This window comes from Eretmochelys imbricata, chromosome 13 (genome assembly GCF_965152235.1).
Source record: "Eretmochelys imbricata isolate rEreImb1 chromosome 13, rEreImb1.hap1, whole genome shotgun sequence".
NCBI lineage: Eukaryota > Metazoa > Chordata > Testudines > Cheloniidae > Eretmochelys > Eretmochelys imbricata.
In genome coordinates, this window is record NC_135584.1 from 11299604 (window position 1) to 11324900 (window position 25297).

At 42.6% G+C, this 25297-nt stretch overlaps 1 protein-coding gene across 1 annotated transcript in view; it reads left to right on the forward strand.

Moving 5' to 3' along the window:
- Nucleotides 1–25297, forward strand: part of LOC144273791 (piezo-type mechanosensitive ion channel component 2-like) — an 87719-nt gene that overhangs the window by 34338 nt on the left and 28084 nt on the right. The window contains exons 11-28 of the mRNA XM_077832494.1: nt 688–793; nt 1500–1681; nt 2155–2303; nt 4816–4989; nt 6306–6347; nt 6960–6992; nt 7653–7756; nt 8406–8569; nt 9994–10170; nt 11398–11541; nt 12297–12497; nt 13777–13981; nt 16015–16116; nt 16259–16424; nt 17482–17725; nt 19169–19265; nt 21936–22098; nt 23385–23474. Of these exons, the coding sequence (XP_077688620.1) occupies nt 688–793; nt 1500–1681; nt 2155–2303; nt 4816–4989; nt 6306–6347; nt 6960–6992; nt 7653–7756; nt 8406–8569; nt 9994–10170; nt 11398–11541; nt 12297–12497; nt 13777–13981; nt 16015–16116; nt 16259–16424; nt 17482–17725; nt 19169–19265; nt 21936–22098; nt 23385–23474 (2543 nt within the window). The remainder of the gene's footprint in view (nt 1–687; nt 794–1499; nt 1682–2154; nt 2304–4815; nt 4990–6305; nt 6348–6959; nt 6993–7652; nt 7757–8405; nt 8570–9993; nt 10171–11397; nt 11542–12296; nt 12498–13776; nt 13982–16014; nt 16117–16258; nt 16425–17481; nt 17726–19168; nt 19266–21935; nt 22099–23384; nt 23475–25297) is intronic.

Genomic DNA, 25297 nt, shown 5'->3' on the forward strand with positions numbered 1-25297 from the left:
TCAGGGGTTTGATCCAGGCTCATCTCTAGCCTGTGGAGATTGGTTAATACTCAGTTGGTTAAAAATGGACTTTGTAAGAGAGGCCAAGAAGTGGAGGCAAGAAGTGGTGGCAAATAGTTAAGATCAAATATGTGTAAGAGAAAATGAAGGTGAACCAGAATCCCTATGAATTAATAAATCCTCACAGGGAGGTTTTATTTTCTCTTTATATACTTCACCTCAGGACTTGTGTAGTTTTTATACCAGAGTTGGGGAGGAAGAACATTTGGGATGGTGTCACAGAAGCCACATTTTGCCTTCTGCCTAAGCCAAACTCATTAAGTTGGCAACAAATAAAGCAACAATGTTATCACTAAAAAAGTTGGTTTGCAAATGATTGTTCTCAGTTTGTCCTGCAGTAGTGCCTGGGATCAACCCCACTGTGCTAGGTGCTATACAAACACATATTAAAAGATAGGTGCGACCCCTAAGACCTTGCAACCTAGATTCTGCTCCTTAGGTATAATTTAAACATATGTAAAATCTAAGCACTAGACCAGCTTTTTCTTTTTCCCACTGTGCTACTAATTTTTCCACTTCATTGGGACAGAGAATTAGGAATCTATATTCCTAGGGAGAGGAGTTATTTGCATTTCTATGTGGGTTCTTTCCATGAAAAAGTAAGGCACAAATGTGGTTTCACTGCAGATCTTTTATGCATTCACGTTCTGGCTATTGCTAAGGCAGCATATGATCAAAAGACATATGGAGGAGAAGCAAGAAACTCTCACAGAAGTGACAGTGGATGCGAATGGTAAGAAAATGTAACACTATATCATCAGACCACCCTGATACTCCATCTGCCTGTTGTGGTTCTAGCTCCCCATCACCGTTGTGCCTATGAGTCACCATTGCGGGGGAGGGATAGCTCAGTGGTTTGAGCATTGGCCTGCTAAACCCAGGATTATGAGCTCAATCCTTGAGGAGGCCATTTAGGGATCTAGGGCAAAAATTGGGGATTGGTCCTGCTTTGAGCAGGGGGTTGGACTAGATGACCTCCTGAGGTCTCTTCCAACCCTGATAGTCTATGATTCCATACAGAAGATGCCAAATCTCTTGATGTATTAGGTCATTTAACAAGCCCTAATATAGCCCTAATATGGCCCAGGAAGCCATTGCAATATTATTACTATATTAGCAATACATTATATTGCTATATTATTTATTTGTCTTACTTTAGCATTGTTGCTTACTTTAGCCCCAGTCCTGGGCCAAAACCCCACTGTGTGAGGTGCTGTACAAACACAGAACAAAAAAGTTGGTCCCTGCCCCAAAAATCTAAGTATATGACACAGTTGCAATCTAAGTCTGTGACATAGTTTAACATGGGACATTAAACACATTAGGATAGATATTTGCTAGCCTAGGAATGTAGAATGTTAATAAAGGTATTAGAATGTTACAATAACCAAGCACATCCTAGTGTCACACCTGACAGATTTGCATTGCTCTTTTTACAGAAAGGGAAATCCCGCACAATCCTCTGCTGGAAATATTTGGCTCTCTGATTAAAGGAATGCTGGTTAAATACTGGATCTACTTCTGCGCTGCCATGTTTTTCATTGTCAGTTTCAATGGCAAAGTAGTGGTCTACAAAATTCTGTACATTATGCTCTTTCTGTTCTGTGTAGCTTTATATCAGGTAAGCAACCTGGAATTTAAAGTTCTCACACTCTCCACTTTGTTTCCTGCAGGGCAGATCCACAGCTGATGTAAATTGTCATAGCTCGATTGACTTCAATGCAGCTATGACAATTTGCACCAGCTATGGATTTGCCCTTTTGTATCCTGCTTTGCCTACAGTATGATTATCTTGATATAGCTACTGGCCTATATTTTGTCCTTAGTCTATGAAGCTTCTCATTTGCTATGGCTACCATTCAATTTGAATTGAAATGACTGTCTCAAATAGAATAGATATCCAAGCTGCTCATTTTGTTGGGAAACCTTTGAGACACACACACACTTTGTCAAATGTTCCAGACTCATCAATAGGAGTTCTCAGTTTAGCATTTTGGATAGGAGAGGGGATTTGACCTAGATGCTGTCAGTGGGCTGTCTTCAGTTTACTTAACAAACTGAGGTTCATCTAACCTGAGATGCATTTGGTTTCAGGTTCACTACGAGTGGTGGAGACGAATTCTGAAGTATTTTTGGCTCACTGTTGTCTCTTATTCAATGGTGGTCCTCATTGCTGTGTACGCCTACCAATTCAAAACCATTTCTGGGTCCTTGCTCCTGACTTTGGGACTGTCAGAGGAGGGGTAAGGACTCTAATTATATTTTAAAGAAATGAAACAAAATTATCCTCCTGGAAATCCTATTTCACTCATTTTATCTAGGAATCTATATTATTTATATGTATTATGGTAGCGTTTTGAGGCATCAACCCTAGATTAGGGCCCACTGTGCTAGGTAGTATACAAACATATCAAGCTACAGTCCCTACCCCAAAGACCTTGCAGTCTAATAGACAACACAGGGATTATAGACCAGACTGTGATATGCTCACTCACCCTGAATAGTGCCCTATACCACAAATAGTGCTATTGACATTAATGGAACTTTGCCAATGAGGATCTGCCTCAGAATCTGCTCACCTGCATTAAGCATGACGATGACCATGATGGGGAATAAATGAACATTTATTGGCCTATCCAAAAATTATTCACCCCAGGTAAGATGAGAGGAGGAATTTTTCAAGGCTGAAAGAATCATTTTCACAGTGTAGACTGGTTATTCAGGTACCCTTACTCCAAATGCCCCCTGACTCCTTAAGGATAGCTACTGATTTCTCAGTAGAGAACTCAAAGTAAGTGTGAGTCACACAGCATGAGTAAAGATATCAGTATCTGGCTCTTGGATCACTCGACACACTATGTGTCCCCCACCTCAACAGTTACATGAAGCCACTAACATCCATTGCTAATAGTAGCTGGTTCTTATCTCTCCATCATCAGGTATAGCTGCTGCCTTAGATTCCCTTCAGGATCAGTACCCGATGGGTGTGGACATTTTAGCCCTTTAGCCAAACTTACAAGGCCACCCCTTGCAGGATATCCAAAGTCCCAAGTAAACAACTGGGCAGCCTGACTACAAGAGTTCACTATACACACTGCCTCCTCATCGGGTTTCTTCACCGAGGCATTTCCACCCTAGAGGCTGATGTAAAAAAGCCATAAACAAAGAAAAGAAGGCCCAAAATACACAGTCCCTGGGTGGATCCTTGGCTACTTGATCACAGGCTCCCTCCGCTGAAGTGGGGAATGTGGGGCTTCCTTCCTTCCCCTCCCCCCTCCTCAGCAGGAAGACAGAACTCTGGTCACTTCACCCAGGAGAAGAAAACTCTAGGCAAAGCCCTAAAAAAACTCCTTTGCCAAAGGTTTTCATCTTTACCCAGCCCCAAGACCTTTCTCAGATACCTTTGCTCAGTTCCTAGGTCTGTCCTGGAGAAATCCACCAGCAGCTACCACTCTTCTCAAAACCTCTCTGGGATGAGGGACAAAAGGGTTTATAAACCAGGTCCTCTTTTCCAGCATGCCCTGCAGGCCAGTAGACCTGTTTTTAAAGAGCTCATACACACTATCATAATTCCTACCCCATCACTCCTTTATAGCGCAATTAAATTACAACCTCCCTTATCACATCCTGTGAGCCCATCCCATCCCCAACTGCCTGATTCCAAAGCCTATGGAAAGACTCCTTTTGACTTCAGCAAGCTTTGGATCAGTGCCTAAAAGCCTGTTAAGGTTAGTAAGTATGTGCCTGGAATGTCAGTAAATTTGAGCTATGTTGTATTAGTTAATGATTGTCGCCACACTGAGGTGCATGGATGAAAGGACTAGTATGGGTCCAGTCCTATAAGGTGCTAAGTGCCTCCTCTGATTTCAGTGTGAGCTGAGTACCTCAGCACTTCCCTTGATAAAGCCCAATAAATTCACAGCATTATTATGAGATTAATAGTGCAGTAAGGGTGTGTTACCCTATTTCCTTTATGGGAATGTACAACAACTCCCAGTGGTTTCTGTATTTTCAATGATGTGGCTAAGGCAGAAGGATGTAGGGTATAACCCAAACAAACCACAATGGGTGACTTGCTGAAATACAAACCCCAGGCTTGCTTGAGGGACTCATCTTTTTTTCTTTTGGGAACTATTGCTGATGTTAGCTTGAAAATATTGTAGCCAGCTTTTCTGGAAAGACTCTGTACTTTGTTTGGTTAAATAGTTTGAGGGTTTTCACAGTAATTGTAGCCACATAGTGGTAGATTTTCTAAGATCAATGGAGTTTATTCCCCCACACAAAGTTGGACTTGGATCTTTCCTGAGGTTAGAGAAAGAGAGAGACAGCAGGAAGGAAATTTGGGAATAACATTCTGTGCTCGAAAAAGACAACAGGGTTCTTTATGTGAACTCAAGATAACATTGAAAATAAAAGGGTGTATCTCTGTAGATGAAGTGTAGTTAAGAGCCCCTGCCATGACTTCAGAATCCAGGACAGGATTTAGGGAGACCATGACTGGTAGCACAAGGCTCTATCAGTCTTCTGAAATCTTGAGATCTAGAGAGAACTATATGGTCTCTTGCATCCAGAAAGCCTCAATGAAGAATCTCTTTGATGCTCATTAAAACTGAGATCAGTCTATTATATAGTAGCTCCATATAACTAGCTACCTCACTATATTCTAAAGTAACCTTTTTCTGTATCCTTACTAGAAATTTGTCCCTTAGTTAATAAGGCTGACCTGTGAAAGGCTTTTTCCTTTTTACCTGACAGGTTAAAAGACCTGGGTCTTGAACAGTATGACACAGTAGAACTGTTTGCTAAGATTCTGCTTCCTTCCACTTTTCTCCTGGCCTGCATCCTTCAGCTTCATTACTTTAGTGAGGATTTTCTGAAGATCACTGACCTGAGTAACATTCCCATCAAGCATGAATGTACTTTTGGCAGGTATGTGACCAGATCTGCACATTGGTAAACTGCCAAGCATGTGAGCATGTCCTTACCGAAGCGTTATCAGCTGGAAAATGAGACTTGAAAGTGCTTTACAGTTTATATATTTACAAGAATTTATATTGGTTTTCTGATGCACATGGAGGAACAAAGGCACTTTACAGATAAGTTAGGCTGGCAATTACACCAAGTCTAATCGGTGCATGCTTTTATTACAGCTGCACATACAAAATGGTATCTCCAGAAATAAATACTTAGTAGTGATAATTTGTCCTGCACTTACTCAGCTGGGGGAATTTCACATACACACTGGTCACATATATGAATGTGCAATTACTATGCCTCACTTATTTGAAATCTGGTCTTTTAAACATAATAGGCCAAATTTTTAAAGCCATGCACAGTGGTTGTGCCAATAAAGAGGTGTGAACAGTAATCCCACTTTTGCATTCAAAAATTCCTCTTTCCGTGCAAAATTCTGGGGCTTTCTGGGTGCATTGGTATGGAAACCTTGTTTGAAAATTTGCCTCAAAATAAGAGTCAGACAAGAAGAGAACAACATAGGCTTTCCTTACTTTCTAAAATATTGGCAGGAATTTTCATGGAAATCTTATTAGTGGAAATACATTAATGTGTTACTTTCCCTTAATGAATTATAATGACTCCTATTATACCTAAAATATTCCATGTTGATTTTCTTTGAATAATAAATATTGTGTGGTTTTTTCCCCCTGAATGGAGGGGATGGGGATAATAGAAATATGCCAATATATATGATACGTACATAAAGAGCCTGCTCCCACTGAAATTCTGGTTAGTTTTGTTATTGATTTCAGTGGGAGCAACACTGAGCACATTGCTCTACTGAAGATGAGTTTCACACTGAACCATTGCCACACGTAGCTTGCAACATAGGTAAATGTTCCTAACAGAGAAAGGGCCCAATTTTCAAACTTGGGTGCCTAAAACCTTAATCCTGCATTAGGCCATGCCAGCATGGAGCCCCATGCCCATGAGGATTCCCATAAATGCAAAAAAGATCCTTGAAACATGTGTTAGGTGCCTAGGTGTTAGTTTGAGCACCCAGAAGCACAAATGCATTCCCTGATTTAGTAACCGAGCTTTGAAAATTGAACTCTGTATAATGCCAGAAATATTGGTCTCATCTTATTTTTGGAGGGATTTTTGGAAAGGAAGGTACTAGTGCTGAACCTCATTGTGATGCAGAAGATAATGTGGGAGGATGAGGCACATCCTGTCAGCCATGTGCTAAAGAGAACATATGTTGACTTTATGCTATATTTTCTCTCTAGTAAAAAGAAAACTGAAACTCAGGTGTATCTCTTGGCTGACATGTGAGTTCATTTAATTTCTTCACCCTTTTCCAAACATTTTCTTTTTAACTATATCCAACACCGTTATTTTGATTGTCGTTCATTCTGCCGTAGGACAACACACAATGGAGCTCAGCAAGGATAGTAAAATAGGTCACTGATGGAGAGGGGAAGGAGAAACAGGGAGTAGGCCATCAATAACCTTCCCATACATGTCCTGGCCAACATTTTCTTTCCTGTATTATAGGGCAGTATTCTGTGTACAAGTTCGCTGCTTTCGTCACTCAAGGTGGATGCACTGTAGTTGGTGCAGTGTAGGTTCAAAACACTTGTTTAGTGTGTTGAATTCTCTCTCTCTAATGGTTCTCCCCAGCAAGGATAATCAGTGGCTGCTTTCTGTTAGCTGCTTACTGATAGCTCGAGTGGTAGGTGCTGAAGGTGTTGGGTTTGATTCCTATTAATAACCAGGGATACTGTATGAACGTGGCCATATATAAATTTGTGAATTGCTGTGGGCCTGTTGGGATGAAAGACTCCATAAATCTGTAAGGGATTCATATTAGTACTTGTAGAAAACTAGACAGATAAAATCCAATATTTGGATGTTATATTTTTCCTGCTTTTAATTTTCAGGCTTAAAGAAAGTATTTGGAAACTGCAAAACAGGTGAGAATGAAAGGACACTGAGGAATGCATTTCTCTGTATGCTTCATTGGAGTCTATTTTGCTCTTGATGCCTGGATGACACATAGGTGTAGCTCTGATTAGAAGTAAATGGATTTACTTGTGTTACTTCTCCATGAATTTATAGTAGAACCAACTAGTATAGTTTGTACTTAGCAATCTGACATTGGGAACACTTGTTCCCGATATGCAGCGCTGTCATAGCATGTCTAAGAAGATAGTGGAGACAGGTTTTTTAAAAAATGGATTAACATGATATTTGTTTGCTTTAGTTTAGACCCCAGGCTCACAACACAGCAGTATTATTTACAAACATAATAGGGTGGGATTTTCAAACTTGCTCAGCTTTGGTTCAGTTCTGCTCCTGTTAAATTCAGTGGGAGTTCTACCACTTGATTTTAATCAGAGCAGAGCGAGGCAAACCATGAGCTCATTTGAAAATCCCACCCATAAATTATACATATATCACAGGTGTATACCTCAACTTTGTATTCTGTTCCCTTTCAGTTTAGTTGCAGGCAATTAAAAATGGATCACAATTTGTGTAATATCAGCATATGTCTAACTCTCTTTAACACCACAAGGTAAAGGGATCAATGTCTAAGTTGTCTGGCATTAGCAACTTTCTTGTGTTCCCAACAGGCTGGCAGCCAATGAACTGCATGGTGAAAATCAAACCACCTTGGACAAGATAGAGAAGACAACAGTGGATGAACCCCTGGGAGAGGCTCAGCAGGAGAAATCAGGTGATGATATGATATTGCAGCATTGGTTGAATGATTTTTTTTTTTTTTTACATGGAGCAAAGCCAATACTATGTAGTTTATAGGCAAGTACTTTGAGTATTCTTATTCTAGGGGTTGACTTCAGGCATTGTAGGTGTATGGCAGTGGGATTCCTGCCCAAGGGCTGACGATACTTGCAGTCCTTGTCCTCCCTAAACACAAAGGTGATAGGAAGCAATAAGGATTAGTGAGTATGGAGATATAAAGCATGGTGGATATATAGGTTTTTTTGGATCTAGGCCCCAAATACAATTTTGCTTTGTTCTTTATTCCTAACCTGACTTTGCTCTAGCAGGAACTGTGATACAGTGGAATTCACAGCTTATTTCTTAAAGCTTAATTGTGCCAATACAAAATAGTCACCAAAGCCAGAGGAAGGAATAGCTCTCCATGTATGAGCTATTGTTGACCTGTTTAATCCCATATTTCTCCACCACAATACTGCCGCCCCTGAATTCTTCCTTCCTTACTCTGATGTGGAGTATGAAGATATAGCTGACAAATCATTTGACAAAGCAGTAAAAATAGTAAAGGATTTCTATTGTTCTGTCTCCAAAATCATCTTTAAAAGTTATTTTAAAGCACTAACCCAGCACTTTTCTTTTCTTAGTGGGAGGGCCTAATAAGTGGAGCCTGGTGATCGACAAGTTGGCTTCTGTTCTCCTGCAGCTTTTGGAAAAGTTTAATAAAACTCAGGTGTTAGCCTGGAGAGTCCTAGAGCTGCACATCCTTAAAATTGTCTCCACTTGGGTCATCTGGATCACGCTCCAGGAGGTCGGTGAATAGTATGAAGATCCTGAAAATATCATTTGTTTTCTGCAAACACCTTTCCTGGTGCTACAAGAGACTCAGATCTCCTCCAAATCAGCAGCCATGGCCAGTTATGTTTGTATTTTAGGCCAGTAACTGTAATCCTCTAAGTACATAGAAATGTATATTAGTGGGGGTTTGTTCCTGCTTCTAATGAGGTCTACACACGCTGCATGTTGTCCAACCTGAGCAGCTTCCTGGAGTTTGGCTTTATTGTTAAGTCAAGCAACCAAACAAACCTCAATCTAAATGATCTCTGCAAGCTGGCTGTTTAGGGTTTTACATCCAACACCTCTCCCCCATTCCCTAGTTTCCTCTGCTTCTTGAAAGGTTCTAAACACTTCTATATATTCTAGATGGACCTGACTGAATTGACGTGCTGGTACTTCTCTGCTCTAAATTCCAATGCACCTTCATAAAGGGTTCATTTATATGTAGAGTTCTAGAGTCTGCCAACCTGCTACAAGGCTTCACTGTGCCTTTAATGTGCCAGCTTGCACACTGCCTCCAAGGTCTCCTGGGGAGTGCAGCCAGCATGCCACCCTTAAAGAAGGTGTAGCATGAACTCTCATCTGATGATGAACAGCTCTGCTAACTTCTGTGGTGGATGACACAGAGCCATGGCCTCACTTCGACCCTATTCTTCCCTGCCCCTTTAGTTAAGTTTATTTGAATTCAGGAGAGCACAGGGACTGCTATTGTGCCTAGATGTGGGGCACCATCTGACTTGTTTTAGAATTTTTATCATGATGTGATATGCCATACTAGATCCTACTTGGTTTTCTTCTCGGTTTGCTAAGCAAAGTTTCCTTTCCTCCCTGCAGCCATCAGAATAAACCTTAGTTGAGACTCAGGTGGCTTATGTAAGTCAGACCCAAGATCTCATAGTTAAATGCATGTGCAAATAGCTAGTTAGACAGGGCTTCATCAGAACCCAAATTGTTCCTGTTTGTTTCTGTTAAGATCCAGGTTTTCATAAATGTTTTTCATGAATCTGTCTGTGCAAACTGTAGACATCAAATTTTACAGAGCTAGGAAACTACATAACAGTGACCTAAATGTCAGTTAGTCCCTTGCAAGGTCAAAAGTCATCCTTAAATATCAGTAAGAGAAAAATGTAAATGAAAACATATCACTTACTACATTTACATAAGACAAGATTTTCTAAACATCAGGAAAGGACCTTTCTGCCCAGCAGTATTACTTGCCATCCCAAACCATCAGGGCATACTTTTTCCTCAAATAGTCTTTTGCTTTATTTAATAGTATATCTGTTATTCCGTATTGTGTTGCAAATACCACAAGCTGAATTCCTCAACCCACAAACACACCGGCAAAGAGGTAAGTTACAGTGAAACAACTGATTTTTTTTCCTGCAATGATTTTAGGTATCTTTGATGAATTACCCTTTCTTCATCCTTTGGGTGTTTGCCCTGCCCTATCCCAAGCTCCGCCCTCATGCATCAAAGATCTGCACAGTTTGGTCCTGTGTGATGGTTATCTGTAAAATGATGTACCAGTTGAAATTTGTCAGGCCGCATGACTACTCCTCAAACTGTATGCAGGTGAGCGTTCTAAAGAACTTGGGTCCTGATTGTGCAACCACTTGTGATATATCTAGCATAGCATTTTGAGTGAGCAAAAGCGAACCTCCCAGCCTGGGTCGACAGACTGACCAGTGAGGCTCACTCTGGCCCTCTAAAATTAGCTGTATAGGTGGTGCTTTGATGTTGCATCTCAGATTAGAGTTCAGGCTCTGAAGCCTAGGGAGGGGATGGGGTTCTTAGTACATCGCACTCAGCAAAGATCTGTGACCAGCCAGCAAGCAGTGTCCTTCAAGTTCAAGAATATCTTTGGATAATGTGCAACTTCCATGCCACTACAAGACAAGTGTTAACATAGACCTGGGAATGCAGTTCTCTCAGCCAAAGCTTTCCTGAGATGCTTTTGTAGGTTTGCATTTGATAAACACCTGTGCAATGTGAAAGGGAATGGAAAGTTTTGAAACTTGCTTGTTGAAAGATAGTAAAGAACTGGGGCTATTGAAGATAAATGGAGACCTTCCTTTTGTGGGCACAATTCATACCTACAGTTTTCACATCTGCAAAATTGGTGGGTTAAATTTTTTTGTTGGCAAAAGAATTAGAGTCTCAAATATTAAGCAGGATGGATAGCTACCTGATTTGTATCTGAGCTTCAAAGTGATGTCAAATTGAGACAAAAAGAAGTTACTTGCTCATGGTCACACAGCAAGCAGCAGACCCAGGATTCATGAGTCCTGACTGAGGGCACGTCTACACAAATATTTCATGTGTGGCAAGCTGGGATGTAAATTTACTGTGCTGCAATGTGCCATGCACAGATAGTGCATGTGGAACCTGCTGCATACTAAACATACCCTGTTTCAGTAGTAGGTCAAAGTACACTAAGGAACTTAATTTCCTTTACTCAATCACTTCTCTCTCATGTTACTTACTGGGCACAAAGAAATGAATTGTCAGTAGGCTTATAAAGTTAAAAGATGCATAAATGATAGCTATGCACATAGAAGTGTTGCCAAGCAAGAAATAAACCAAGCACTCTTAGGTGAAGTTTTTGGAATAGAAAATTATCCATGCCTACCACAAAAGCTAAATTAGAAGGCATCTGTTCCATTTGTGTGCATTACATACTGGATATAAATAAAAAAACTTTAAACACAGTAGGGAGCTATTAGAACTTGTGCTTACCCCTATTATTGAAGGGGTTAGTTTCGGAGAGTGTATTTCAGACAAACATGCTTCATTCCATAGGGACTGTACCAGAACAGAACCTACTATCATGACAGCCTGGACGAGCTGTTGCAGAAATCAGCGTTGTACGTTGCTCCTGTTGATCCTGCCGATTGGTGTGGAGGGTTACAGAAGTGCGGTGACAATGTTTTACCCTGCTTGAAGGTAGGATTCTTATTGGGCTGTCTGATGTCACTGTTACTAACTAGAGTAACTGGGGTAATCAGCAGCTTCACTCAGCACAAACCCCCTGCTGATATGTCAGACTTTGACATGCACAAGCAGAAAGAGGGAGCAACATGGGAATCTGAAAATTTTTTTAAAATAAATTCTGGTTAGATCTTAATGAGAAGATGTGATAAAAAAAGATGACAGGATAAATGGAAGAGAGAGGAGATCAAAGAAAAGGAGGTGGTTTTCTCAGCCATTCTGCTGTACTTGGTTGTCTTCTCATTCTGCTTCAGCAGCTGATGAGACACCAATAAATGTTCTTCATACCTTCAAGAGTCATTATTGTTGGTCTCAAGGAACAGCTTATCCCTTGAAATTGCCACTGGTCTGTATCCAGCTTAGCTACTACTCCAGTATTATAGGAGAGAAGTCCATGGGAGACTCTTTCCCAAGACAGCATGTTGCAATGTTCCAGGAGAGAAAAGCAGCATTTATCATTCATTTCTCATAGCACTTATTATTCGCATGAGACATTTTTATATAGTGCTGTAAATGTACCTGGCACTTCACAGAATAGAGGAAAAGCAGAGTCCCTGGCATCCAATGTAATGGACAAGACACAGCTCAGAACAGCAGCTTAGTTGTTGTAAGCTCCATTTGTCCTGCCGTTTGCCTTTCTCAGTGTGGGTTGCTCAATATTGCATTTAGGATGCCATTAACATCTGGGCCATTTCATTCTGCCCTTGCAGAACCATCTCAGCATCTTGGCATTAATGGTAATAGAAGTAACTGTGCATCACCACCAGCTCTTCTACCGGACTCAAAACCAGCTGACACCACCTGTTACGGGGATCATTTTTGATACCATCACCCGAGAGCACCTGGATGATGGGTTACTCAGCTGCATCAAATACTTTATCAACTATAGTTTCTATAAGTTTGGACTAGAGGTGAGCAAATATCAGGGGAGAACAATCCTCTTTGGACTTGGTCCCCAGCAATAGCTCACTGAGGCATTAAGAAGCCTGTGGAAAACACACAGAGAATCTAAATTCCCTTCTGGTTTAAACAAGCACAACTCCATTGACTCCCCCTAGAAAATTTGTTCCCATGCAGATATGGGCAGCAATTACCAGTGAGATCAGATTTGCACAGATGCAGAGCTCTTAGGGCTTGATTCACCTCCCTGGTTGGAGCTGGTTGCAGTTTGAAGCCTCCCCTGCCCAGGTTGCCACACCTGAGAGCAGATTACAGTATCAGGGATTCAGTCTGAGGAGGACAGCTTCAAAATCCAGGCTGCCTGCAATTTATGGCCTGCTCTTCTTGGGCTTATCATGCTCCATTTCAGGGTGGCAGCAGTGGGCTCCTGTGCCCCGATGGAGTGCTGCGCTCCCTCTCCCAGAGGGATAAGGAGGGGGAAGTTCAGCAGAAAGTTTTTATTGCTGCTATAAACAATTTAACATGTCAGCAGGTCCTTTTTTTTTTGTCTTCTGGTGATGGTTTTCACTGTAGCGTGAGGTAAATGCATTGTTTTGTGGGTACATCCTCTTTGAAAACCTGGCCCTTGTCATTCCCTTCACTGCATGAGCTTCTCTCAGTGTTTCTCTTCATAGCATTGGTTCAGGGGAAGTCACCCTTGTGGAAGGAAAGGCAGAATTTTCCTCTTCGTATCTTATTCCCTAGTGACCAACTCTCCTTTCTTGAATCTATCAACTTTGACCACGGCCTTGTCTACATGGGAAAGTCTTACCAATACCGTTAAACCACTATAGTTACATGGGTATAACACTCATGTGGAGGCTCTTATTCTGGAATGAGTGCCTTGTTCAGATGTCTTCTGCAGTTTCCACAGTATGCATCCGATGAAGTGAGCTGTAGCTCATGAAAGCTTATGCTCAAATAAATTGGTTAGTCTCTAAGGTGCCACAAGTACTCCTTTTCTTTTTGTTCAGATTAGTTTAAACTCCTTTTCAAGTGATGTAAGATAAACTGAAAAAAGCCTCTCTTATGCCAAAGTAAGAGTGTCCACATGGCAGGGTTATACTGCTAAAATTATATTGGTTTAAATTCACATCTTAACGGATACCAGTACGACTTTCCCACACAGCCAACTGCTAACACTCCCTGCAGTGGTGACCTTTGAAAAAGTAAGCAGTCAGGAGGGCTTTCTGAGTGACCGTGGGCTTTAACTGATGCCGCCTGGCTCACTGGAACATTCCATTCTTTCAGATGTGTCTCATCATGGCTGTGAATGTCATTAAGCAGCGTATGGATTTCTATGCCCTTCTCCACGGCTGCTGGCTTGTCTACCTGCTGCACCGCCGCCGAAGGAAAGCAGTGGCTGAGGTCTGGCCGAGATACTGTTCTTTCCTTGCCAGTGTCATGACCTTTCAGTATTTGCTGTGCATTGGCCTCCCTCCTGCTTTCTGCAAAGGTAAATGCAACACGGTGCATTGTCTGAGTGGGGGCGGTTGAGTGAACACATAGAAAAGCCCCCAGCAGTCACTAATAACCTGAAAGAGGACTGGCCAAGTCATGATTGGTGAGGGTGGTTGAGCCATATCCCATCCAGCTCTGTAAGGAGAAGAGGGCATACAGGGACACCGAAAGGGGAAAGTCCCTGGTGATGGTGTGTAAGCTAGTGGGTGGGTGGGGGGGAAGGAAGGGGTGTTCTACCAACCAGGGAATGGAAATAACACTCCAAGCCTCAATCATCTAACACCCTTTCCTCAGGGCTTGTTTATTATCTGCCCCTCAAAACACCACCAAATCAACTGAAAACCACTGGGCAATAATCCCCAGAGGCTACTGCCTGCTCGGAGAGGAGACCCATCCTTTCCTCTTAGTTCTCTTGTGTTCCAGCTTACCTTTTCTTTTAGACTCCACCACGAGCATCCAGTGACCAGACTTGTTAAACCCGTTTAAGCTGAAGCAGCTTTATCTGGTCAGGTGACCCCCAAAACATACCCAAACATAATATTAGTATTACGATGATTATTATTACATCCCTGTAAAATTGTGTCTTTGTCTGTAGCTTCTCTCTCCCTCTCTATGGTTTTTCCCTTCAAAAGGTTACAGTCACGTTAGGCTGACTTGCTTGGTTTCACCTCCTAGCATAGGTGACACCCCATGTGCTCTCCCTGCACTATGAGAATCAGAAGAGCCAAGCTATTCCATGATTCCAGAGACACCAGGTACAGCCAAGGGACGGGAGGGGAGGGGGCAGCGAGGCCACGGCAGAGAAACAGATGAGGTGAGGTATTTCAGGGGGACCAAATAGCTTGTAACTCACTGGCTGGGATCAGCTGGCTCTGAGCTACAACAAGTAGAGGTCAGAGAACACACTGGAACAGACCGGGACAATTCGTCTCTATTCAATCCCAAGCCCATGTGGTAAACTGCATGCCAAGAATAACACTACGAAGATTTTAAGTTCTGGTCCAGCTCCCATTAAAGTCAGTTGAAAGATTCTCTCACGGGGTGCATTACTCACGGCCAGGCTGGCGCCTCCTCGTGATCACTTTGGGGATTAGCTCAAGGCTGACGCATCCTGTCCACAGCTTGCACACCATCACTCCGTCCCTGATTCCACCTACAGCCCCTCCCTCAGCTGCCAGAACTGCAGCATCCTCTTCATGGCTCAGCCCTTTGACCATGTCACTATCCATGTTCCCCCTTCCGGGGGTTAGTGTCTCTGTCCAATAATCATGCCACTTCCCTAGTGGCAACTGGGATGGGGGGGGGGACGGACCTGGACCCACCCACTACTCCAGGTCCCAGTCCAGGGACCCTGTATCTTGCAGCCTCCTGCTGCACCTTTAGTTCCTCTAATCACTGCTACGATCCCCTGGACCACTTCTCCATGGCCCCAGCATCTTCTTTGCCCTTACTGCAGGGCACTCAGCTGTTCAGTCCCTGTAGCCAATCAGGAGCTGTCTCTTGCTCCCTCAGGCCCTGCCAGCAACTGACCTGTCCGTGGTGCTGGCTTTCTTTCCATCTGTTAGGGACACAGTCCTCATCCTTTCAGCTCCCAGCAGTTACTGACCTTTATTCTGCCCTGCAGCTCCTTTTATGTGAACCTGCTGGGCCCTGATTGGCTGTTCCTTGCAGCCTCTCTCCTATTGACTGCGCCCCATACAGTCTCTTTAGGCCTCTTTTAACTCTTTACATGCCAGTGAGGGGTGGACGCCCTGTCACACACTCCCATTGAATTCTTCAGAGGCTTGATCCAACTCACACTGGAGAACTCATGCCCTCAACACTAGTTGTTTCAGCATTGATGAGCGCTCACTTTTATTGGTACCAATCGTGCCAACCCTGTGCTATCAGGAGGATGTGCTGTTATCCTGACGTGTGCCATTTCCCTTGAGAAATGCCAGTGCGCTTCAACTCGAACATTTCTAGGCTGTAAGCTCAGAAATTAGCTTAAAATGTTTTGTGTGATAAAAAGAATCCCTTTGCCAACAGATTATCCGTGGAGAACCTCTCGCTGGACAATCCATTCCAATCTGATTAAGTGGCTCTATCTGCCTGATTTTGCCAAGAGACCAGATGCCAGTTTTCTCCTGTGTAAGTATCAATCATCCAGTGCAGCATTTTACTGTCTGAAATCCCTGCTGCTATCTACTAATCATTGTCACCATAATATTAAACATAACCAGAGCAGTCTTGCCTGAAGCTGCTAAGAAGCTGTTTTCCTGTCTCCTCCCAGATGACTTCCTGCTTCTGCTTTTTGCCTCCCTGCAATGGCAGGTATTCGAAGATGAGAATAAGGCTTGTGTGCGAATAAAGGCAGGAGATAATGTGGAGATCAGCCGTGAATTAGACCCAGCTGCTCTCAGCCAGTACAGCCCTGTGCCAAACTTTATCCACTGCAGGTAGGAACCAACAAGTTTTGCTTTGGACAAGTATAACCGGTGGAAACATGGAATCTGGATTTTGAAGGTGTTTGGATATAAGATTTTATCAGGCCTTTAAGAGAAGTAGAGGGCAGCTGTGCAGTTTGGATCTGGAGTCAGGTTTGTGCTCAGAGTCCCCATCCAATCCATAGTTTGTGGGTGTTTGTAGGTGGGCCTCATCTTTAGTTACAAACCCTTTAATAATTAATAGATTTCAAAGCCAGAAGGGATCACTAGATCACCCAGTCTGGCTTTCTGTGCAACACAGGGCAGAGAATTTCACACACTTACCCCTGCTTTGAGCCCAGTAACTTGTGTTTGACTAAATCATAGTTTCAGGATGAGCATCCAGTCTTTATCTGAAGACATCAAGAGATGGGGAATCCATCACTTCTTTAGGTAGTTTGTCCCAACAGTTCATCACCATCACCCTTAAAAATTATAAGCTGACCCACTGCTGCCATGCTGCTAAACTCTAGCACTCTGTTGGAATTCCCTATCTCTTATATAGTACAGTAGCTGGCTTTTAGTATACTCAATGCATCCAAATAAAATGTCATTTAATTACAAGGAGGCATGATATCAGAGAATGGACTGTTATAATATCCTAGGATAAAGATCAAAATAGATTTAGTTAACTTTATCAGCTCATTAGCAAAAGATCTTGAGTGGGTCTATGCAAAGTTCATACTGCGTGGAAATTTTTTGCACATAGCATCTTTTCTCTTCTCTGTCTGAACCAGCAATGTATTTATGAACCACTTTAATTTTTAGTGTAATAGACAGATAAAATAACTGTTTGCAAAAGGAGTGGGCAAGCCTATTATCTCAGTTCACCTGGTAGAGCTTCTACCTAGGGAACACAAAGTTCACTGATCTCGTCTCGACTGAGCTGGTGTATAATGTGTAGATGCAATGGGGTGCTGCCATAAGTCAAGCGGCACTGTTGGTTTACATATTTAAGTGCACAGCCACCAACTGGCAGACACGAGAGTCTCCCTGATACTGCTCTAACACTTCATTTCCCCTCCCACAGGTCCTATTTGGATATGGCTAAAGTGGTTGTGTTCGGCTACCACTTCTGGTTTGTGCTCTGCCTGATTTTTGTCACTGGGACAACTCGAATCAACATATTCTGTCTGGGCTACCTGACAGCCTGTTTCTACTTTATGCTCTTTGGAAGCGGTCTCCTTCTAAAGCCGGTCAAGAATGTTCTCAGATTGTGGGACTATTTGACGGCGTACACTGCCTTAGTTATAGTGATGAAGAATCTTCTGGCTGTATGTATTGTCTTTCACAGAATTAGGGAAATATCTGCCCTCTGGCTATTTTTAATATTACAGTAGGACCTAGAGTCACCCATCCGAAATCTGGGACCCAGTGGGCTAAGGAATTTACATGTGTATGATGAAAAATGTCCCTGCCCCAAGAGTTTACTATCTAAGGCCCTGATCCTATGATGACCTCCTCATGGGCAGATCCTTGAAGTCAGTGAGGTTCTTGACAGACAAAACGTAGAAGAAAGGGAAGTATTAGTATCCCCACTTTTCAGATGGAGGGGACTGAAGGACGCAGAGTTCATGTGACTTTCCCAAGGTCACACAGGTAGTGTGTGGCAGAGTGGGGAACATCACCCAGAACTTATGAATCCCAGTCCAGTGCTTGAACTGCAAGACCATCCATCCTCTCTATTTCCACAGCCAAGTAATAGCCAGCTGGCAGTGGAATCAGTGGGCTTCTGCTGTGTGTGAGGAAAGCAGGATGTGGAGAGCATGGGAAAGGGGGCCCCACACTTTCTGCAAATACAGAGCTGTGGGTGAGGTTGGTTTCAGGAGCTGTGGAGTGCAGGGGAGGTGAGTTTCAGGACAAGACTTGGGAGTTACAAGGGCATGACCAGGGCTTCCGCAATGAAGTGGCTTCATTGTCTAAAGCCTTTCTCTCCATGCATGAAGGGGTGGGGACACAGCCGCTTTGAAGGCTAATAAGTCCTGAGGCCAAGTAGTGGCTCTGTTACTGGCCTATGGCCTCTGGGGCAGGATTCTGCCACCCATTTGTGGAACTCCCCTGGGCACAGCCCACTTACGCTCTCTGTGGCAGTGACTGGAATATGGCCCTGTTTGACTTTTCCAGTTCAGTTGATTTAAGCCGTTCTATATGATGATAAATGTTACATAATAAAATTATGCACATTTCAAAAAAATAATCTGGCCCTATATCTCTTTTCCCTAGAGGGTAGGGAAGAATTCACAGCTGTGGTCTGTGCTGGAGCTCTTCTGTGGATGAAAGGAAGATGTCTTTCCCCAGGCTACTCATGCAGCACCTTTAATGAAAACTAAATTCACTTTAAAAGTAAAAAAGACTTTTCAGAAATAGCTTCCTGCTCATGAAAATCTGTCAGTCCATCCATTAGGGACATGTGGCATGGCTTGGCCCCAGCTTTCCACGTGTGGTCCCTCCCAACAGCAAACAGAGAGCAAAGCACTTTTCTCTAATTACAGGCCATTCCTCCATGCTGCCTATCTTCTCTGTTCCTTTGGCAGGAAAGTGGGGTACCTGAGAATCCTCTTCTCTAGCTAATTCAGGAACAGCAGCTAGAAAGGCTCATTAAACTGACCCATCACACTACTTTAGATAAAAACAGCAAGTGCAATTAGAGCTTAGATAAATGAATACAAGGAACAAAATGCTGCTGAGCCTTTTCACTGTCTCCTTTTTGATTGTAGATTGGAGCGTGTGCCTATCTTGATAAGTTACTGAGAAACCATTGCTGGCTAATACAGACCTTTGGCATGTTCTGTACTATACCGGGGTATGACTTGGGTAAGTAGCAAATAATGAACAGGCAGAGAGGAGGTACCATTTGACTGTAATTTCAGAAAAACATTTTCTTACTGAAGGATAAGCAAAAGTCTAGTCCACTTTTTCTACAAAGCCAATAAAACACTGTATCAGTAGCTGTGCAAGCAGAGACCTGTTTATTGACGTGGAGGTCACAAATGTGTATGGCATGTAACAATTCCATGTGTAAGCATACCATGGCCCAGCTAGTCTGGGAAACAGATAGGAGCTAGATGCTCCAGAGAAATGTAGAAAGCCACCGTAATACACCCTAGTCATTCCAATGTGTTATTCCATGTGGGGTGTGTGTATGTGAGAGAGACGGTGACCACAAAAGAGCCCAGAAGCCTCTAGTGGAATTGTATAATGGCTTACATAGGGTCTGATCCAAAGGCCATTGAAGCCAATGAGAGTCTTTTCATTGAATTCACTGGGCTTTGGATCAGATCATAGAGAATGAAAATAGGAGCTGAACCAGTAGTCCTGACTTGCTGCCTTCCTATTCACAGTTGCACTGTTTCATGATGTCTATAGCAGAACCTGAGGGTTCTTTATAGGCTGCAAATTGCTGCAGGTTAAGTATATGTGTCTGTCAGTTTTTTCCTGCTGTGTTGTAGCATGAAGACTTGATACTGCCTGTATCACAGGAACAACATGCAGTGAAGCGTTTGTACAGCCGGTGTGACGCTTTAGATCTTCAGTGATCTAAAAATTAAAAAGCAGTCCTACAAAAAGTGGAAACTAGTGGAAATAACACAAGTATGTAGGGACAAAATTAGGAAGTCCAAGGCACAAAACGAGATCAAACTATCTGGAGACATAAAGGGTAACAAGAAAACATTCTACAAATACATTTGAAGTAAGAGGAAGCCCAAGGAAAGGGTAGGCCTGCTGCTCAATGGGGGAGGGGGAGAATAATAACAGAAAATGTGGAAATGGCAGAGGTGCTTAATGACTTATTTGTTTCGGTTTTCACCAAGAAGGTTGGTGCTGATTGGACATCTAATGTAGTGAATACCAGTGAAAATGAGGTAGGATCAGAAGAGGCTAAAATAGGGAAAGAACAAGTTAAAAATTACTTGGACAAATTAGATGTCTTCAAGTAACCTGGGCCTGATGAAATGCATTCTAGAATACTCAAGGAGCTGACTGAGGAGACATCTGAGCCATTAGCAATTATCTTTGAGAAGTCATGGTAGACGGGAAAGATTCCAGAAGACTGGAAAAGGGCAAATATAGTGCCAATCTATAAAAATGGAAAATAAGGACAACCCAGGGAATTACAGACCAGTCAGCTTAACTTCTGTACCTGGAAAGATAATCGAGCAAATAATTAAGCAATCAATTTGCAAACATCTAGAAGATAATAAGGTGAAAGTAACAGACCGCATGGTTTTGTCAAGAACAGATCGTGTCAAACTGACCTGATAGCTTTTTTTGACAGGATAACAAGCCTTGTGGATGGGGGAAGCGGTAGATGAGGTATATCTTGACTTTAATAAAGCTTTTGATACTGTCTTGCATGACCTTCTCATACACAAACTAGGAGAATGCAACCTAGATGGAGCTACTAAGGTGGGTGCAAAACTGGTTGCAAACTGTTCCCAGAGAGTAGTTATCAGTGGTTCACAGACATACTGGAAGGGCATAATGAGTGGGGTGCGGCAGGCATCAGTTCTGGGTCCGGTTCTGTTCAATATCTTCATCAATGAGTTAGATAATGGTATAGAGAGTACACTTATAAAGTTTGCAGACGATACCAAATGGTGAGGGGATGCAAATGCTTTGGAGGATAGGATTATAATTCAAAATGATCTGGATAAACTGGAGAAATGGTCTGAAGTAAATAGGATGAAATTAAGTAAGGACAAATGCAAAGTACTCCTTTTAGAAAAGAACAATCAGCTGCACACATACAAAATGGGAAATGACTGCCTAAGAAGTAGTACTGTGGAAAGAGATCTGGGGGTCATGGTGGACCACAAGCTAACTATGAGTCAACAGTGTAACGCTGTTGCAAAAAAAGTGAACATCATTCTGGAATGTATTAGCGGCAGTGTTTTAAGCAAGACACGAGAAGGAATTCTTCTGCTCTACTCTGTGCTGATTAGGTCTGAACTGGAGTACTGTGTCCACTTCTGGGCGCCACATTTCAGGAAGGATGTGGATAAATTGGAGAGAGTCCAGAGAAGAGCGACAAAAATGATTAAAGGTCTAGAAAACATGACCTATGAGGGAAGATTGAAAAAATTGGGTTTGTTTAGTCTGGAGAAGAGAAGACTGAGAGGGGACATGATAACAGTTTTCAAGTATGTAAAAGGTTGTCACAAGGAGGAGGGAGAAAAATTGTTCTTCTTAATCTCCGAGGATAGGACAAGAAGCAGTGGGCTTAAATTGCAGGAAGGGAGGTTTACACTGGACATTAGGAAAACTTCCTAACTGTCAGGGTGGTTAAGTGCTGGAATAAATTGCCTAGGGAGGTTGTGGAATCGCCATCATTAGAGATTTTTAAGAGCAGGTTAGACAAACACCTACCAGGGATGGTCTAGATAATACTTAGTCCTGCCACGAGTGCAGAGGACTGGACTAGATGACCTCTCGAGGTCCCTTCCAGTCCTATGATTCTATGATTCTATGATTTCTCCTGTGTAGCTCTTCCTGAGGACGAGAAATGCGAGCTGCCTGAAAATGAAGCAGGGGTTGTTTGGGACGCGATAAGTTTCACTTTCTTGCTGGTCCAGCGGAGAATCTTTGTGAGCTATTACTTCCTCTACATAGTGGCAGATCTGAAGGCTGCCAAGATCTTAGCTTCCAGGTACATGCACTGGATGTAACAAGTTTAAACCAACAGTCCTCAATGGTGCAGAGAAGTTGGAGGCTCCCGCTTCTCTGTAAAGAAATCTGGTCTCTCTGGGATTTGGATTTCTGGGGATAGTAATGGGGAGCCTCCCAAGGTGTGTGTTCCAAAAACAAGGGATCCAGTCAGACAATTACTAATACTTGCTGAGCACTGATAATGTGCTCAGTGCTGTAAAAGTAAACAAGATATGGCGCCTGCCCCAAGAAGCTTACAACCTGACTCAAGCCTCTATAATGCCCTGGGTGATGATGCAAACTCAAGGTGGGGAAGAAATCTTGCAAAGGTTTCATGTAAGGAGTGTGACTTAAGAAGGCAGATGTTTTAAGTGCTTGAGGCTCCATTGCAATGATCATGCCTTAGCCAATTTGTCAGTGAGGCAAGAGATGAGGATGGGTCTATGGTAAACCTGGCTTTACATCCTAACTTTCGGGACCACATACTTCACACAATGGGCAGGGTGGGGAATATAGACCTTTTGTGACTGTTATAACATTCATCTGTAGTTCTGAGGATTTCAGTGGAAATCCTGAAGGTTTGACAAGCAGATCGCCATGTGTTTAGGAGCTATGTTTGGGCAGTACCAGAAAGTGGCAGAGACAGAAAATATGGCATGTGCCATAAAAAAAATGTCACCTAGAATAAATAATGTGCAACTCTGAACTGTGGGATTATAATTCTATTGGGATGTTCATGGGACACCGTAGTCCATGAAAGAGAAGCTTCTTGAGGTGGAGAGGATTCCCTTTACCCTTTCTACATTCCTCTCCCACTTCAACTTTCTGTTTCTTGTTGTCCCTTATCCATTATCTATATCTTCTTGTCTGTTTCTGCACTTACAATACACCCCTTAATATGGTATTTAATATCTATCAAGCCCTCTCTCTGTTCAAATTTCTGCTGGAGTGATTTACCCTGAATCATCCATCTCACTGCCAGAGTGATTCTTCACTGAAATCTTCAGAACTGCTGTTTTTATTGGTGGAATCAGAGGTCTGATGTCAATCTCTTTTTTACCAGAACTCACCAATCAGAGCCAGGAGAATGATGTAATTGCTGTCAATTGCCTTAATCCACCAATGAAAACGGAGACAGAAGTGTCACTCCAATGTGATTTACCAGATTGATAATGCTCTGGTTAGCGGGATATATTTAACACGGTCTACCCCTTTGTGGTATGAAGATAGTTGCATGCTGCACAGTGAAGTGTTTATTGAATGATCTGGTTTGTTTCACACATGCAGAGGAGCTGAACTGTTTGAAGTGAAGCTGAAAAAAGTTGTGGCGCTCAGATTGGAGGAAGAGAAAAAATCATTACAAGCCATGAGGAGACAGTAAGTTTGCTGTTCATTTAAAATCACACACTACTATACACCACATATCTAACCGGTGACTACAGGGATGTGTAATCTCTTCACTTCTCTCTCTATTCTATACTACAGTATAGGATACTATATTTTCCATCCTCTTTGATTCCCCCTCCCCCAACCTTCTTAGTGACTCATAACTCAAATCCTTTCCCGTCACTATGAGGAAGAGTTAGGGCTAATGCTACAAATAACAACAATGGCAATCAAATGAAAATAGTTACTGATGAGCTTCAAATGGAGGGAGTCAAAATATGTACTCAGTGCCCAACACACAGTAAAAACTCCCTGCCCTTATTCTTCTGTGGGACTTTAGGATCCTGATAGAGGTAGTTCTAGGAGAGTTTTGGACTCTCGACGGCAAGACCAGAAAGCTATTGACTCCGCTCCATGGTTGATACTACAGAGGAATTGTAACACAGGCCAGCTGTTTGGCTGGTACAAGATCCCTTGTGCTGGACGACAATCAGCTGTTCTGTGCCATGGAATTTTAGGCTTTTCACTGTTTGAGAACAAATTGCCAATAGGATCAATGATGGTATCCAGTCAAAAGGATTGTCTGCATTAGGGCTTTAGCCAGTAGTGAAGCTACACTGGTACAAACCATACCATATTGCACTGGGGTAAACTGAGTCTGGCACTGGTACAATATATCCCAGTTTGAAACCACGGTAAGTGGCATTGGTGCAAGTCCCCATTAACACATCACATCTAAAAAAAGGGACTGGCACCGGTACAATTACACCAGTGCAGCTATAACACAAGGCTTTATTAAAGAGTCCCACACTGGAGATGCCCCCATTCAGACAAAGAAAAGTCAACCTAGAGACGTATTAAACTTCCCTCGAAGACTGAAAGGATGTGTGAAATGGGGACCTGCACTGTGCCTATAATCATTGGCCCCACAGGGGTGATAAATCTGATTGTACTTGGCAGTGTCAAGTCCCTGGTGCTACCTGATTACTGATGTGGTATAGGCGACAGCCCTGTAAGAAACAATACAATCTGCCTGGTGCTGTCAGACTGGAATAATGAGACCCACATTCCGTCTTGCAGTGGGGACTGGATGAAACCTCGATTACTCGTTAGATAAGCAAAGCTTGATCAAACATTTCATGTCATCTGCTGCAGAATTTCACAGATGTTTCCTTGCAAAACTCCTAAGTTAAATGCCAAACATTTCCTCACCACATGCAAAGTTGGCCAAAAGCCAAACATTGGTGGAGTTTATTTTGGTTTGGCCTATAGTATTACATGCATATATCAAACTGCTTCCTGTTTTGAATATCAGATCTTGGACTCGATAGCTTCCAAATCTTAGCCAGGTCCAAAGTAAGCTGTGCTCAGTAAAAAAAATAATAATAATACTCGCAACAGTATACATAGTCAGATGAATAATTATGCTTTTATTATTTCCTGGCTGGCTAGCTTGCATGTGTTCTTATGGAGGTGACCAGCCTTCTCAGAGACATATGCTGAGCCCATTCTGGCCAAAGGGTATGTTATTATCACAACCTTTTTTCTTAGCTGTCAAAGGAGTGCTCCTCAACATCTGTATTCAGAGCTGAAGCCAATTCCTACTGAAGTCCATGCAAAGATTCCCCTTGACTTCAGTGGGGTTTGGATTAGCCCTGTTACAATGTTAATATTCTCGAGTTAATTTAAGCCCAATGAAGACACAGGCCTCCTGTTTTAGTATCAGTTATAATATTTTAGATAGATATGCCCTGGGGCTAGTGTTAGTGCTTGTGATAAAAGCTTCAGAACGAAGCATATTGGTGACACTTCAG